This window comes from Cnephaeus nilssonii (assembly GCF_951640355.1).
Source record: "Cnephaeus nilssonii genome assembly, chromosome: 7".
NCBI classification, from domain to species: Eukaryota; Metazoa; Chordata; class Mammalia; order Chiroptera; family Vespertilionidae; genus Cnephaeus; species Cnephaeus nilssonii.
Window position 1 is genome coordinate 71,622,296 of NC_137078.1, and position 15,319 is coordinate 71,637,614.

General features: G+C 46.4%; 1 protein-coding gene across 5 annotated transcripts in view; it reads right to left on the reverse strand.

Annotated features, from left to right (window-relative positions):
* Nucleotides 1-11,646, reverse strand: part of YIPF1 (Yip1 domain family member 1) — a 30,097-nt gene extending 18,451 nt beyond the window's left edge. The window contains exons 1-6 of one of the 5 annotated variants that reach the window (XM_079776306.1): nucleotides 10,864-11,644; nucleotides 10,514-10,584; nucleotides 9,871-9,949; nucleotides 5,976-6,136; nucleotides 570-650; nucleotides 246-333 (exon numbers count right to left, since the gene is read on the reverse strand). In XM_079776306.1, the coding sequence (XP_079632432.1) occupies nucleotides 246-333; nucleotides 570-650; nucleotides 5,976-6,136; nucleotides 9,871-9,901 (361 nt within the window). In that variant the 5' untranslated portion in view covers nucleotides 9,902-9,949; nucleotides 10,514-10,584; nucleotides 10,864-11,644. Of the gene's footprint in view, nucleotides 1-245; nucleotides 334-569; nucleotides 651-5,975; nucleotides 6,137-9,870; nucleotides 9,950-10,513; nucleotides 10,585-10,863 lie in introns of all 5 variants that reach the window. The other 4 variants (XM_079776304.1, XM_079776303.1, XR_013813749.1 and 1 more) reach the window with 4 other exon arrangements.
* Between the last annotated feature and the right edge of the window lie 3,673 nt (nucleotides 11,647-15,319).

The window sequence follows — 15,319 nt, forward strand, 5'->3', positions numbered from 1 at the left end:
AAGTTTGTAATGTCATCTGAAGACTTTCAAAGGGCACACTATTACTTATAACCATGGCATTAATGTAACAGATAATTGCCCTTTTTCCAAAATTCTTTCTAAGGTTTCCTACTGAAGCTCAGAAAAGTCAAACAGAATGCTGCATGCCCCACCAACAACGCACTTCTCCAACTTTCCAGGTAACCCGCACACTCACCTGAGTTCAACGGGCACATGGTAAAGAATCAAAACGGCACTACACATACCGTAGAGATCTGGATTGCTGCGAATATATAACCTCACAAAGTTTTTTCCTGGTATTGGCAAGAGAGACCCTTTTATTCTGTCAAAGACCTGGAAAACAACATAGCAGTAAGTCTACTGGAGATTTTTTAAGATTAATAAATCAACTACTGTAAAATTGAAACTCATTAGAGCTTTTATGATAATAGTATTTTCAAATACTAGTAACCCTTTTACTTTTGTAAGATCCTATCCAGTATACGAAAGCTTTCACATTTCATTGCTTAACTATAGAAGAAACAAGTCTCCATTACACGTAAAAGGAAAGGTGAAATTGCTTTACGCACCTGGTAAGTGTCTACATCGAAAAATGTTTGATAGTATTCAAATGTCCAGAAAGGGGAGCTTTTCTTCTGTCCAGCAAGTAACTGTCAGAGGTAAAATGAAACGTAATGAACACAAGTGATTTCCTTATTCCGGATACACAGAGAGGGGGGCTGATCACATAAAATCAGGATGCAGAAAAGACCAAGCTCTTCTGCATCTGTCAACTTTGCAACAGCCACACCCGATGCTCAGCCTCATAAAAAACAAGCATGGGCTCTGAAGTCACACCAAAAGGCTGGTCCCTCCACTAAGGGCAGGATCATCTAATCACTAGATTCCTCTGTCTCAGATCTGTTACCTACAAAGTAGTGCTAATGAGATCTACCTCAGAGGTAGACTATATATAGGTCATATGGATTATATGAATCCTCATAGGATTATAGGGAGGATTAGGTTAACTATACATAATATATGTATTATGTACAATAACATATATATGCATATGCACATATATACACACATATACACACAGAAGGCAGTGAGTGTAAATATTTTTCTTCCCTCACCCCCTCAAGATCCTTATTACCTACCTCACCTGAATTCTCAAAAATCTGACATACTGATTCACTCTAAAGTACTAGAAACTTAAAATAGACTCCTCTACAAAAGCAACAAAACCCCAGGTTAGAAGAGGCTCCCAGGGAGGGCCACACCTGTCCCAACAGCACAGTTATTTGACGGCAGAATACAGGCCGCAGCCAGGAATCGGGACTGCGTCTTCAGTTACCTGAAGAGGATTCATACAGCAAGGGGGAAAACAGACTCGGAGGAACTTTGCAGGACAAGGGTAGGTACTCTCGGCAAATATTTTTGTTCATTATAAAGGAAAAACATTTCACCATTCAAGTTGTCCAACAGTGGCAGTGGCTGCTTTCCATGGTGACAAACAGCCTGTGTCTGGAGGTATTCCTGTTTGTCTTTCTGACATACCTCAAGCAGCATTAGTATCTTGGAAGGGAACCTGAACTAGAGGAAACTGAAGGTCCTTTCCAACCCTAATATTACAAGATACGGAGCACCAAAGACCCACTTTCCATACTCTAGGCCAATTAATTGTCAAAATATTGGTAACCTTTTCCCAACACACAGACATTAAAATGATGGGCAGAATGTTTTTAAGATTTTCCCCCTATACATTTCATAAACTTTTGAAGCCTGCTGCTGCTCAATGTGATGTTTAGTTATATACATACACACACACACACACACACACACACACACACACACACTGAGTGGCCAGATTATTATGATCTCTGAATGCATAATAATCTGATCACTCAGTGTATATCCTATATAATAAAAGGCTAATATGCAAATTGTCCCCTCCACCAGGAGTTCGACTAGCAGGCAGGCCGGCCAACCGCCCATGTCCCCGCCCCCTGGCCAGGCTGGCCGGACCCCACCCATGCACGAATTCATGCACCGGGCCTCTAATATATATACACTGAGTGGCCAGATTATTATATGTTCAGAGATCATAATAATCTAGCCACTCAGTGTGTGTGTGTGTGTGTATGTGTGTGTGTGTGTATTTATATTTATATTTATATACTAGAAGCCCGGTGCATCTACAATCATGTGGACCAATTCTCTAAAATAAATTTCATTTTCTATGTATGCACATCCTATTGGTTCTATTTCTCTGGAGAACCATGACTATTACATTTAACTATACCAGTGGTCGGCAAACTGCGGCTCACGAGCCACATGCAGCTTTCGAGCCGCGGTTTGCCGCTCTGTTGACTAATGAGTTTGCTGACCACTGGGATAGGGGCTTAATCACAAGGAACAACAGCCTGTAATTATTGGAATCGAGAGTCTAGGCCAGTGGTCGGCAAACTCATTAGTCAACAGAGCAGCAAACCGCGGCTCACAAGCCGCATGTGGTTCGCGAGCTGCAGTTCGCCGACCACTGAACTATACTAATAATTAATCACTCCTGTCTCCTGAGGGTGCCGACCACTTTAATAGGCACTTAAAATACACTAACTCCAGTATATAGGGGAGGAGCACAGGCTTGGGGCTCAGACTGCCCGGTTTAAAGTTCCATCTCCTACCTGCCAGTTATGTGTACTGGGGCAAGTTACTTAAACTCTGTGTCTCAGATTTTTCATTTGTAAAATGAGGATAAGGATAGTTCCTGGCATTCAAGATTGTTTTGAGGATTAAATAAGATGATCCAAGTTAAGAACTTTAAATGGTGTCTGGCAGCTACTAAACACTGAATAAATATTAACTATTGTGATGATAATGATGACACATTGTCTTCTTACATTTCAGATGAGGAAACCTAAACTTCAGGAAGTTAAATTCCTTACCCAAGACCACATAGCTATTACTACTATACCAAACCAGGATTCAAAGTTAGGGTCCTAAATCTGATCTCTTTTCACAACACCTAGTATATAATGGTATTTGATTTAGCATACACTTTGGTAATTATTTTGATACTAGAGGCCCGGTGCACGAAATTCGTGCACGGGGGGGGGGGCAGCGGGGAGTGTGTCCCTCAGCCTGGCCTGCACCCTCTCCAATCTGGGACCCCTCATGGGATAACCAGCAGTTGGACATCCCTCTCACAATTCAGAACTGCTGGCTCCTAACTGCTCACCTGCCTGCCTGATTGCCCCTAACTGCTTCTGCCTACCAGCCTGATTGTCCCTAACTGCTCCCCTGCTGGCTTGATTGCCCCTAACTACCTCTGCCTCAGCCCACACCTGGTACCCAGGATTCCCTCCTCCAGCTGACCACAGGCACCCAGGATCCGGGCTTCTCTCCCTCTGGTCAGCCATAGGTGCCCAGGCTGGCTGCAGCCTTAGGGGATGGTGGACAGGGGGCTTCGCCTGTGCTGCAGCTGCAAGTGCTGGTGCCCAGGACTGCAGGGTGGGCGGCTTCTTTGTCTCCCAGGCCACAGCCAGCCACAGGTGCTGGTGCCCGGGACTGCAGGGTGGGCGGATTCTCCATCTACCATGCTGTAGCCAGCTGCAGGTGCTGGCACCTGGACCACAGGGTGAGCGGCTTCTCTGTCTCCCAGGCCACAGCCAGCCGCAGGTACTGGGGCCCAGGACCGCAGGGTGGGTGGCTTCTCTGTCTCCCAGGCCACAGCCAGCCACAGGTACTGGGGCCCAGGACCGCAGGGTGGGTGGCTTCTCTGTCTCCCAGGCCACAGCCAGCCACAGGTACTGGGGCCCAGGACCGCAGGGTGGGCGGCTTCTCCATCTCCCGGGCTGCAGCCAGCCACAGGTACTGGTGCCCAGGACCGCAGGGTGGGCGGCTTCTCCATCTCCCGGGCTGCAGCCAGCCACAGGTACTGGTGCCCGGTTTCTCCATCTCTCCCAGGACGTGGGGCGGGTGGACATGGGGTGGGCAGCTTCTCCAGCTGGCTGTAGCCTGGGATCATAGGGCAAGTGGCTTCTTCATCTCCCAGATCGCATCCACCCTCAGGTACTGGCACCCGGATTCTTGTCTCCCCCAGGACGTGGGGAGGGCGGCTTCTCCAGCTGGCTGCGGCTTGGGATCACGGGGCAGGCGGCTTCTTCATCTCCCAGGTCGCAGCCAGCCTCAGGCGCTGAGGCCGGGTTTCTCAGTCTCCCCCAGGAGGTGGGGCAGGCGGACCTGAGGTTTCTGCTGCTGGCTGCAGCCTGGGATCACAGGGCAGGCGGCTTCTTCATCTCCCGGGCTGCAGCCAGCCTCAGGCACTGGCACCTGGTTTCTTGTCTCCCCCAGGACGTGGGGTGAACTGCTTCTCCAGCTGGCTGAGGCCTGAGATCACAGGGCAGGCAGCTTCTTGGTCTCTGTGGCTGCAGCCAGCCTCAGGCGCGGGGGCCGGTTTCTCCGTCTTCCCAGGACTGGGGCAGGTGGATGTGAGGCAGGCGGACCTAAGGCTTCTGAGGCTGGCTGAGGCCTGGGATCATGGGGCAGGTGGCTTCTTGGTCTCCGTGGCTGCAGCCAGTCTCAGGCGCTGGAGCCCAGTTTCTCCGTCTCCCCGGGACGTTGGGCAGGCGGACCTGAGGCTTCTGAGGCTGGCTGCAGCCTGGGATCATGGGACGGGCAGCTTGTTGGTCTCTGTGGCTGCCGCCAGCCTCAGGCGCTGGAGCCCAGTTTCTCCGTCTCCCCATGGCGTTGGGCAGGCGGACCTGAGGCTTCTGAGACTGGCTGCAGCCTGGGATCATGGGACAGGCGGCTTCTTGGTCTCTGTGGCTGCAGCCAGCCTCAGGCGCTGGCGCCTGACTTCTCCGACTCCCAGAGACCTGGAGAGGCTGGGGGGCGGGGCTGCCGCCATGTTTTCAGTTTAATTGCATACTCACTCAGATTGAATGGTGGGCGTGGCTGGGGCGTGGCTGGTGGGCGTGGTTTGTGAGTGTAGTGGAGTGATGATTTGCATACTACTCTATTATTAGATAGATTTCTTGGAGTTTCACAAAGAGCACCTGACACCCAAGAGCTCCACTATTTTAATAAGCCTGGATGGAACCCACTGCTATAAATTGGGTGCTCCCCTAGTGCACTACAGTCATGATTCCATTTACAAACTGTTACCAGAAATACGATTTTTCCGGAACACAACAGTGCACATGGAAATAAATCTTTGTGATTAAAAAAAAAAAAAAAGCCACCTGACAGTCACCATCCAACCAGGTGCAAAAACCTAGACGTCTCCCTAGATAACTCCCTCTCATGCTCTCACCCCTTTGCCACCAAGTCCTACTGAGCCCACCTCCTAAACATGTGTGTCCAACTCTAGTTCAGGCTTCATCACTTCCAGCCTAGACCACTTCCCCAGTCTCCTACCCGGTCTTCCAGCCTCCAGTCCATCTCCCTCCAATTTATATTCCACACGGCTGCCATATCTTAAATATCTTTAAACATATCTGGCCACATTGTTTGCAATCTTTTAGTAGCTCCAGATAGTTTTCAGAATATTCATATTCACTGGGTTGAGTCCTTGCCTATCAGTGTCGCCTCATCTCCTGTCTTCATCTATATTTTGTTCCCAATGTATGTGAAAATGGGAGAATGGGAGATGTACTGTCTGAACTGCCTACATCACCCTTCCCTGCCTTCTTCCGCTGGCTACCACCTGCTCTTTCATCAAGACTCAGTTAAGTGTCACCATCTCCAGGAAGCCTTCCGTCACCCCTTTCTCTCTGCTCCCACAACCCTGGTGCTCCCCGACCCAGTGTGCTTCCCACGAATGACAATGATCTGTTTGCCTATTTGTTTATCCCCCCAAAGCAGGGACCACATGTGATGCCACATTGTGTTGCCACTGCCTGGCACTCTACCTGGCACACAGGAGAGAGTAAATAAATGCATGAACACGTTTTTTTTTTAAAAAAAAAATTTTTTCAAAGACAAGTACGAACCTCAGTTTTGTCAGAGTCATCGTTTCCCAGTAATTCATCATCCTCTTCTCTCCCAGAGCCTCTTGGGGGTCCTGGCCTCTTGGGAGTTTCACTAGGACCCTCAATGTTGATGGTGGTGGCATCCGGGTTTGCTGCTAGAGAAGTGGCTACATCACCAAATTCTGAAATCAATTAGAACACAAATGTATCAAAGGCCTTACCCACACTAGAAATGCTATACTTATAATTTAAAGACAAACTGTTATAACCTCAACTTTGCTACAGACCCTAATACAAATGGCAAAAAGGCTCTGAAAAAAAAAAAAAGTCATCTAGAAATCAAGCTGACAGAGAATAATAATTATGAAGACAACAAAAGTTGGAGTCAGACCTAGATTTTAGTCCTGGCTCAGCTACTTACATGAACCAGAGTAAGTAACTTAACCTCTGTAAGCCTCAGTGTTTTCATCTATACAATGGGAGAATAATATTTACTCTAAAGAATTTTGGGAAAGTTAGGAATATTACCTAAGTAAAGCCCTTAGCAGAGTGCCTGGCCCACAGCAAGTACCCAATCTAAACCTTTCTTCTTTGATTCTAATACAAAATTTAATGAAGTTATTTTTTCCAATAGGCCTATGTAATATGGGAAAAAAAAGTTATTTTTTCCAATAGGCCTATGTAATATGGGAAAAAAAAGTTATTTTTTCCAATAGGCCTGTGTAATATGGGAACAAAATTTAGAGTAGAAACCGCAGAATAAAAATCACTTTTAGTCCCACCATATAAAGGCAACCACTATTAACTTTTGGTATATTTCCTTTTCTCTATATAATAAGATTCATGCCAGAAGATCATTCATTCATTTAACAAATATTTACTTAATGCCTACAGTGTGCCAAGTACTAATTTAGGATGTGATAATACTATGTAAACAATTTTGTATCCTGTTCTGTCTACTGGGGGTTATATAAAAATGTTTTACCCATTTTTTATATCAGTCTACACAATGATCACTTATGTGGCTACATATTATTCTATCAGCCAGGGTCAGGGAGAGTAGGAGAGAGATAACCTAAGTTAAACACAATTATTCCACTGTTTTTGGATGTTGGAGGTGTTTTCAACTCTTCATTAGTAGTAATAGTCTGTGTAGTGAAAGCTTTTTGAGTTATTGCCATAGGATGAACACCTCTCAGTGTGATCTCTAGGTCAAAGGGTGCAAACCATTTTTAAGGCTCTTGAGCCATACTTTTAAGACTGCTTTCCAAAAAACTCTCACCTATTCATGTCTATAAGCAATGACTGAGACTTCCTGTCTCTAGGTATCCTAATGAACTTTATTTAACTGCTCTTGAATGCAATTCAGGGCATCTCTAGAACTTGGCAAGACTAAGACAGGGTACCAGCAGGGCACCATTATAACACTACAAGCACGGCATGAATCCTGTGACTGACAATAGGATGGGGCTTTTGGCTAGCCAAGCCCACTCTTATTGCCTTCCAGCTATGCAAATAGTTTTATGGAGAGAACTAAAGTGACTGAGATTAACTGGGTGGCTGGTATGTTACAATTATTCAAGCTTCAGTCTCCAATGTTTGACTGTTGAAGCAGTATGAGGCTCTGGAGCATGAGGTCCTTTGTTTAAGTGAAGACTCCATAACCCTGGGTAAATAACTCCATACCTCTGAGTCTCTGTTTCTTCAACTATAGAATGTAGATAATACCTTCCTTACAGAGAGATTTAGAGGATATGAGATAATAAATATTGTTATAGCTATCATTTATTGACTGGACATGGCATTGACACTTAAAAGACACGTCACGACTTTGCCTGAGGGAATCAGACCAAGGAAGATATACTTAAGTTTTATATTTAAATACAGTGGTTTACCAGGGGAAAGGGGCTGTCAGAAGGAAGAACAGAGAGTGTCCGGTTAGAGGTACAAAGGCCAAAGAGGTTCAAAGGAAGATGATGACTCATCTAGCTGATGGGATTTGGAAAGGCTTCTTGGAGAAGCTGCCATATGAGAAGGATGGTCAGAGTGGTGGGGATGGCATCTCATGCAAAGCAAATGGGAAGGGCAAGACCCAGAAGATGGAACACATGTCCCGTGGCTGAGGAATAGCAGATGGCATAGTTTGATTGAAATGTAGAATGCATGATAACTGTTCACACCTTCTGCTCTCTTAGTTATTCTTGCCCATTTCTGCCCTTGAGGGCAAGATTGGTACGTTCTTATTTCTGCTACCAACATTCTCTCCTTCTACATCCTGGCCTATCCCTTGCTGTTTTGCCTCTGTTCCGTTCCTGACACAATGCCTTCCACCTGGAGAGCACTTAACTCCACTTGTTCATCTTCTAACACTACCACTCTTCCTCGGGGAAGCCCTCCATGACCCCCAGAGCAAGTCCTTAACGTGGTTTATAAAGTCCTGTGAGATTGGGCTCCTATCCACCCTCACACCTCACCCTGTGACAGCCTCCCCCACCATCTGTGCTCTGGGTCCTTGGCCTTCTTTCAATTACTTGGGGGGGAAATCAAGCAAACGTCCTCCCTTCGCAGGTACTTTGTATATGCCATTCTTTGTGCTTGAATGTTGTCACACTGTACTGAGATAGGATGGTCAAGGAAGGCCTCTCTAATGAAGTGAGATCTGAACAGAGTGAGGGAACAAGCCATGTGGCTATCTGGAGTAAGAATACCCCAAACAGAAACATGGCACAAAAGCCCTAAGCTCTAAGTGTACTTGGTGTCCAGAAGAAAGAGTGATGGGGCCTGTGTGGATACAGCAGAGAAAGGGCAAGAGTAGTAGGAGATGAAATCAGAGTGGAGGGTTGGATCATGTAGAGCCTCCTAAGCACAGAATGGGCTCTGGATTCTACTCCTCGTGAGATGAGAGCCACTGGAAGGTTTATGGGAATGATATGGCTTTCTGGCTGGAAAATACCTACTGGAGAGGAGCAAGGAAGGAAACTGGAAGACCAGAAGGTAAGGGCTATAATCCAGACAAGAGGTGATCATGACCTTGAGAGGTGGTGAGAAGTGATCAGATGCTGGAAGTACTTTAAAAATAGAGCTAATGGTTTTTGCTAATGAAATGGATTTCTCGTATCTCTTCCTCAGATAGTAGTGAGATAACATAGGTTGTGAAGGTCAGCTGCCTGGGTGCAAACCCTGCTTTAGCACTTATTAACTGTATTAGAGGCCCGGTGCATGAAATTCGTGAACTCAGGGGGGGTCCCTCAGCAGTCTGGGAGCCCTTGGGGGATGTCCCACTGACAGTTTAGGCCCGCTTCCTGTGGGGAGCAGGCCTAAACCGTCAGTCAGATGTCCTTAGCACTGCTGCAGAGGCAGGAGAGGCTCCCACCACTGCTGCTGCGCTCGCTCACCAGCGGTGAGCCCAGCTTCTGGCTGAGCGGCATTCCCCCTGTGGGAGTGCACTGACCACCAGGGGGCAGTTCCTGCATTGAGCATCTGCCCCCTGGTGATCAGTGCGCGTCATAGCAACCGGTTGTTCTGCCATTCGGTTGATTTGCATGTTAGCCTTTTATTATATAGGATGACCTTCAGGCAAATTACTTAATTTTCCTATGCCTCAATTTCCTCATTGGTAAATAGGGAGAATAAAATAACTATTTCAACCCTGTTTGTGGAAGCAAAGCATGAATTCTATTCAGATTTTCTGTAATCACTGTACTAAATTTATGAGTTTACCATCTGAAGGGTTATTTGGCAAAAAAGAACAGCTAGTGTGGACAAACAGAAAAACCTTGATGGGGCCAACATTTTTTTACCCATATGTTTGAAATGATCTTCTTTAATATTTGTGCCAGCTTTGCAATGAAAATCTGTTGCTGTGACTGCAGAAATACCGATCATAAAGATGAAAGTGGGCACCCAACTGATGTACCTTCAAACTGCAAGTCATCTACAGCTGCCATTCAGCCAGTGGTCTTCTCCCAATTATTAGAAAGCAAATTTGCAGAGGTCTAAAAGGGAAAAATGAACAAACTTAAGAGGATACAAAAATATAATATCTGCAAAGAAATCTTATTTCAGCATTCGAAATGATATTTGCTTTTCTTTTTAGTGGGGTTCCATAGTTTTTATATAAAGATAAAGCATCAGCCCTGGCTGGTTTGGCTCAATGAATAGAGCGTCGGCCTGCGGACTGAGGGGTCCCGGGTTCGATTCTAGCCAGGGACACATGCCTGGGTTTCGGGCTCGATCCCCAGTGTGGGGCGTGCGGAAGGCAGCCAATCAGTAATTCTCTCTCATCATTGATGTTTCTATCTCTTTCTCCCTCTCCCTTCCTCTCTAAAATCAATAAAATATATATTTTAAAAAAAGATAAAGCATCCGATATTATATAGAAACTAAGTGGGGGAAAGTCCAAAGGGATTTCATCCAATTTCACTCACTATGTGTTTAGGGACCAGGTGCAGCCTGGAGATGGAAGGATAAGGTTGAGAAAGGTGCCTCTGAGGACAGTGAAAAGCAAGAGCAGTTAAGCCTAGCCCCTGGTTAGTGATGGGCTCTGGGGTCAGACAGACCTGGGTTTCATTCCCGATTCTGCTGCTCCTCGCTGTGTAACTGTGAGCTCCTGGGGCCTCAGTTTCCTCATCTGTAAAATGGGTTCATAATGGTACCTACACATACGGTGTTGGGGACGGGGGCATTAAATAAGGCGGTAAAGCGCTTATGCACAGCCAAACAGCAGGCACTGGAGGGATGGCGACCCTGCAGCCTGTAATACCCTGAGCAAAGGAAGGTCTGGGAGAGAGCTGCCCAAGAAGCAGAAGCGGTGTTTCAGGTGGAGGAGCTGGGCCTCAGTGGCCGGGGCGGGTAGGGGGTCCCGGGCCCACTTGGTCCCAGGCAGGCCCCGCACACCTGGCCGCCTCACCTCGGGGGGCTCGGCGTCCAGCTGTCCAGCCGCCCAGCCGTCCAGGAAAGCTGGGGCCTAGGATGTTCTGCACAGGTTCCGGTCCCTCCGAGTTGCCGGAAGCCGGAGATCCGGGGGCGGGACTTCTCCGCCTTCTCCAGGGAGCGCCCAGCCTCCTTAAAGAGACAGCAACAACGGTAGACACAGGTGGGCGGCGGCAACCCGACCTACCTGCTCCCTTGGCCGCTGCTTCCTGTGCGAGGCTCCGGTTCTTAAAGAAACACGCGCGAGCTGGGCGCGCCGAGAGGCCCCCCGCTCTGCTCGCCTCGCTCCGGCGGGGCGCAGAGAGATCTCCAGAGTGCGGAGTGTACTTTCTGTTTGTTTATACCTCTCTTCCTATTGAAATAAAAAATAGCGTAACGAAGGACGATTGTGAAAATAAAAGTCATCGATCCCTTCCCCCCAATTCTTTTTGGCCATGAAGATGTAATTAACCAGTGAGGGAGTGGATTAGTCCATTACTCGGAGTTTGTGAATGAGCGATCGAACACCCCCGTAAGTGTGGTCATTTGTTCCTTCCCTCCCACGACGGTCCGCCTGAGGCCCGGGGTTGGGGTCGGTCCGGATTGGCTCACTCACCCCCGTGTCTGACCGCCACTCGAATACAGCAGGTCCCAGTAGACGACGGCGGTGCGATTGCACTGAGTGGACCTGCTGAGTGACGTTTCGCCCAACCTGCGGTCTTCTGTTACTGCCTACGCAGCCCCCCAGGTTTTGGTACCAATTCCTCCTACTAGGGGGCGCTTGCCTTGGTTTCCCAAGACGTCTTTGCTCCCCTAGTCCCCTGGGCGTGTCTCTACCACCACAACTGTTATTTGCCCATCTTTGCCAGCCTGTGAGTGCTTTGAGGGCAAGGATCAGCAATGATTCTGGTCTTTGGGTCCTTGCTGCTCAGTCTATGGTGGGGCACACAAAATAGCTGCTCATGAAACCTAGTTCTGGCTGGCTGACCAGCATAAGCCAAATTCACAGATCACACAAGAAATTAAGGTGACCAGACGTCCCGCTTTTGGCGGGACAGTCCCGATTTTTAACAATTTGTCCCGCGTCCCGCGGCGTTTTAAAAAGTTGGAAAGAATGCACGACAAGCTAGGGAACGGCGGGAGAACGGGAAGGGAATATACGGTTTTCGGCGGCCATGTGGCTATTTAGCCAGGATATGAGTTTTATATTATTTTGGTTAATTTTATAATGTTAAACTTTAATAATAACAAATAATTGTTGAGAACTGATTATCGAGAACTGCTTATCAAAGTTCGCATTGTTGATCAGTTGATAGAATTCGACCACCATTGTTTGGACTTAATGAACAATGGCATTTTTTGGGATTGGCAACAACGAAAACATTTTGTAACTGTCTCTCAGACTCAGCTATTCAGATAATTTAGGTAAGTAATTTATGTATTTATTTCATAAATACATAAATTTTCTTGAATTTAGCAGACAGTACTCGTATTATTTATATTTTATAGTGGCGGCAAAAAGTCTAGCGCCAGCTTTGAAAGTGACACTTACGACTTACGTTATGGCAAATTCAGAGGAAAAAATAATACAAGTTAGTATTGTTATTATTTAGAAAGAAATATAGGATTAAAATAATTTTTAAAATATAGTTACTTTATAACAATCAAATTAATTTAATTTATAAACTAACAATAAAATATGTTCATGTAATTATGTACCTACTTACTGTGTTTTTAAGCAATATGTATACAATAATTTATAATATAATTTAAAATTTTTTTTTAGATTTTTAACATAATGAGTAAGAAAAGAGGATGCAAATTCAACGATGATCTAAGAAGTGAATTTCCTTTTATTAAAAAAAACCAAAAGCGATTACAATATAGACCAAATTTTTAATCAAGAAACCCGCCCCCCCCCCCCCCCCCCCCGCCCGAAACCGGTTTGGCTCAGTGGATAGAGCGGACTCAAGGGTCCCAGGTTCGATTCCGGTCAAGGGCATGTACCTTGGTTGCGGGCACATCCCCAGTAGGGGGTGTGCAAGAGGCAGCTGATCGATGTTTCTCTCTCATCGATGTTTCTAACTCTCTATCCCTCTCTCTTCCTCTCTGTAAAAAATCAATAAAATATATTTAAAAAAAAAAAAAAAGAACACACACACACACACACACACACACACACACACACACACACACACCCGGTCAAAGGTGTCCCGCTTTACCAATGTTAAAATCTGGTCACCTTACACAAGATGGATCCTGTAACTTTGCCTCAGGGCTATGGGCCCTTGTGGTCAGTTGGAAAGATTTTACATCTGACTATGACTACGACGACTACTACTGCTACCACTACACTAGCTTTACTGTGTGTGTGTGTGTGTGTGTGTGTGTGTGTGTGTACATACATAAATATAGTGTATTTATTGAACTGACATCATGATTAAGCTTTACACATGCAATATCTCTAATCCTCAGAACAATCTGTAAGCTTGAGGTGGTGATCCTGAGTTTATGAAGAGAAAGCTGAGGCTTAGAATAGTTGCAGGGTACTTTTGTAGAATATGTACCAGGAATGAATCTCAACGTACAAATTCAGGAGTGCAAGTGTATTAGACCCTCTTATGGCCCATTTCAGATTCCCGTGGCTTCACCTGCCGCTTCTTTCACCACCACGAATCTTATTCTGGCGTCAGCAGGTATAACCTAAGTGAGCTTCACCGCCAGCCCATACCTCGGGCTTCTCACCTCTGCATCAGGGCTTGTGTCTTGATACTATGGGGTCATAGGTCTGCTGGAACCACTCAGGACCCAGACAGTTACAACCCAGCGGTGCAGGTGTGGGGAGTGGTTGATGCCTCAGAGGGCAAATCTTTGACCAATGGTGTCAACACTTAATGAATACGTGCTTCATCCTTTTTCCTCTCGGACAGATGCTCCTCGGACAGCTCCTAGAGCTTTCAAAATATTTCCCAGGAGCAAGCAACCAAACGCCTTTGGAAGTGGCCGACGTAGTAATGGGTCCATACAAGGCCTCTCCTTCCTCCCCAGCTTTACAACCCGTCTTCCACTCCTGGTCCTTGGACCCACACTTGCCGATACAGTATGAGGAGCCCACACTAAGGCATGTTGGTACCAAGAGTGGCCCCAGAAAGTAGCCCTCAGGTTGGAATTTTGGAGCTAGACTGCTCACCAGTCAGATTGCAACGACAACCCCATTGCTAGTGTAATAAGTGTAAGTATGTGTGTTGGGAGGAGATGATAACACCTAGACTATATATTTCTTCTCTTGGAAACACAAGTAAAAGCTATATTGACATATTAGTTATAAGCACATGTAATATTTGGCTCAAAATGAGACAAGAATCAAAGAATTGTACTGGCTTAACTAAAACAATGATTCTCAACTGGGGACCAATTTTCTTCCAGGGGATATTTATTTGGCAATGTCTAAAGACATTTTTGGTTGCCACCGACTTGTTGGGTGCTAGGGCCAGGGTGCTTCTAGACATCCTATAATGCACAGGATAGCGCCCTCATAACAAAGAAGTATCTAGTCCAAAATATCAATGGTGTCAAGGTTAAAAAACTCTGAGCTCAAATGTCCAGATTTCCTTAACTTGGCTGCCCAAGTATGGTAAGGCAGGTGAGCCCAGCTGATGGTACTAATCAGACCTCTACTGCCCCGAGGCAGGAAGGAACCACTGGGTGATTCTCTCCACCACCCTCACTTAGAATGGGGGGAGGGAAGATGATGAGCCTGTTCTGATGGACAGGGACAGTGGTGGAGGAGACATTCTGAGAAGCAGGAGCCTTGGTTAGTGCTGCATGTGATCCTGCCTCAGTCCCCTGGCTTTCTGTGAAGAGGAAAGCTGGAGACCACACAGCTGAGCCATACTCAGAAAGTGTCTTCAACACCCCGTGAGCAATATCCATTCCAATCCGGTTCCTGGTACTGTGGGAGCATCTCAACCTGGCTCCAGGGGTTGCAAGTAAGGGATGGACTGTTGGTACCACTTTAATCTTTTTCTTTTGAGGTCTCCACACACAGACCTCTTTTCCTTTTGTTGATGTACCTGGTGTTAAGAGCTAAGACTGTTTGAAGCCACGTGTGGGTGAGGGAGAACCGAAATAGGTGGCACGTTACATCCCCATGACTATTTTGTAACTGCCGATTTGTGTTTCTTAACCTTTTTCACTCAACTGGCAACCATAGTTTGTTCTCTGTATCTCTGTGTCCAATTACATAGATCTTTAAGGACAAAACGATAGACTACAAAGACTTTGAAAACTGAGTGATAATTTTCTGTTTGTTTCTCCCCCACTCTAAACCACCACACCACTGAGATCGGAGAGTGCTGTGTTTATACTCTGCCCCCAGTGCTAAGGGAAGTCCAAGGCCCAGAGTTCCCTGGGGCTGGCCCCAGCTCTGCCTCTGCCTGGGGGCTTCCAGACCC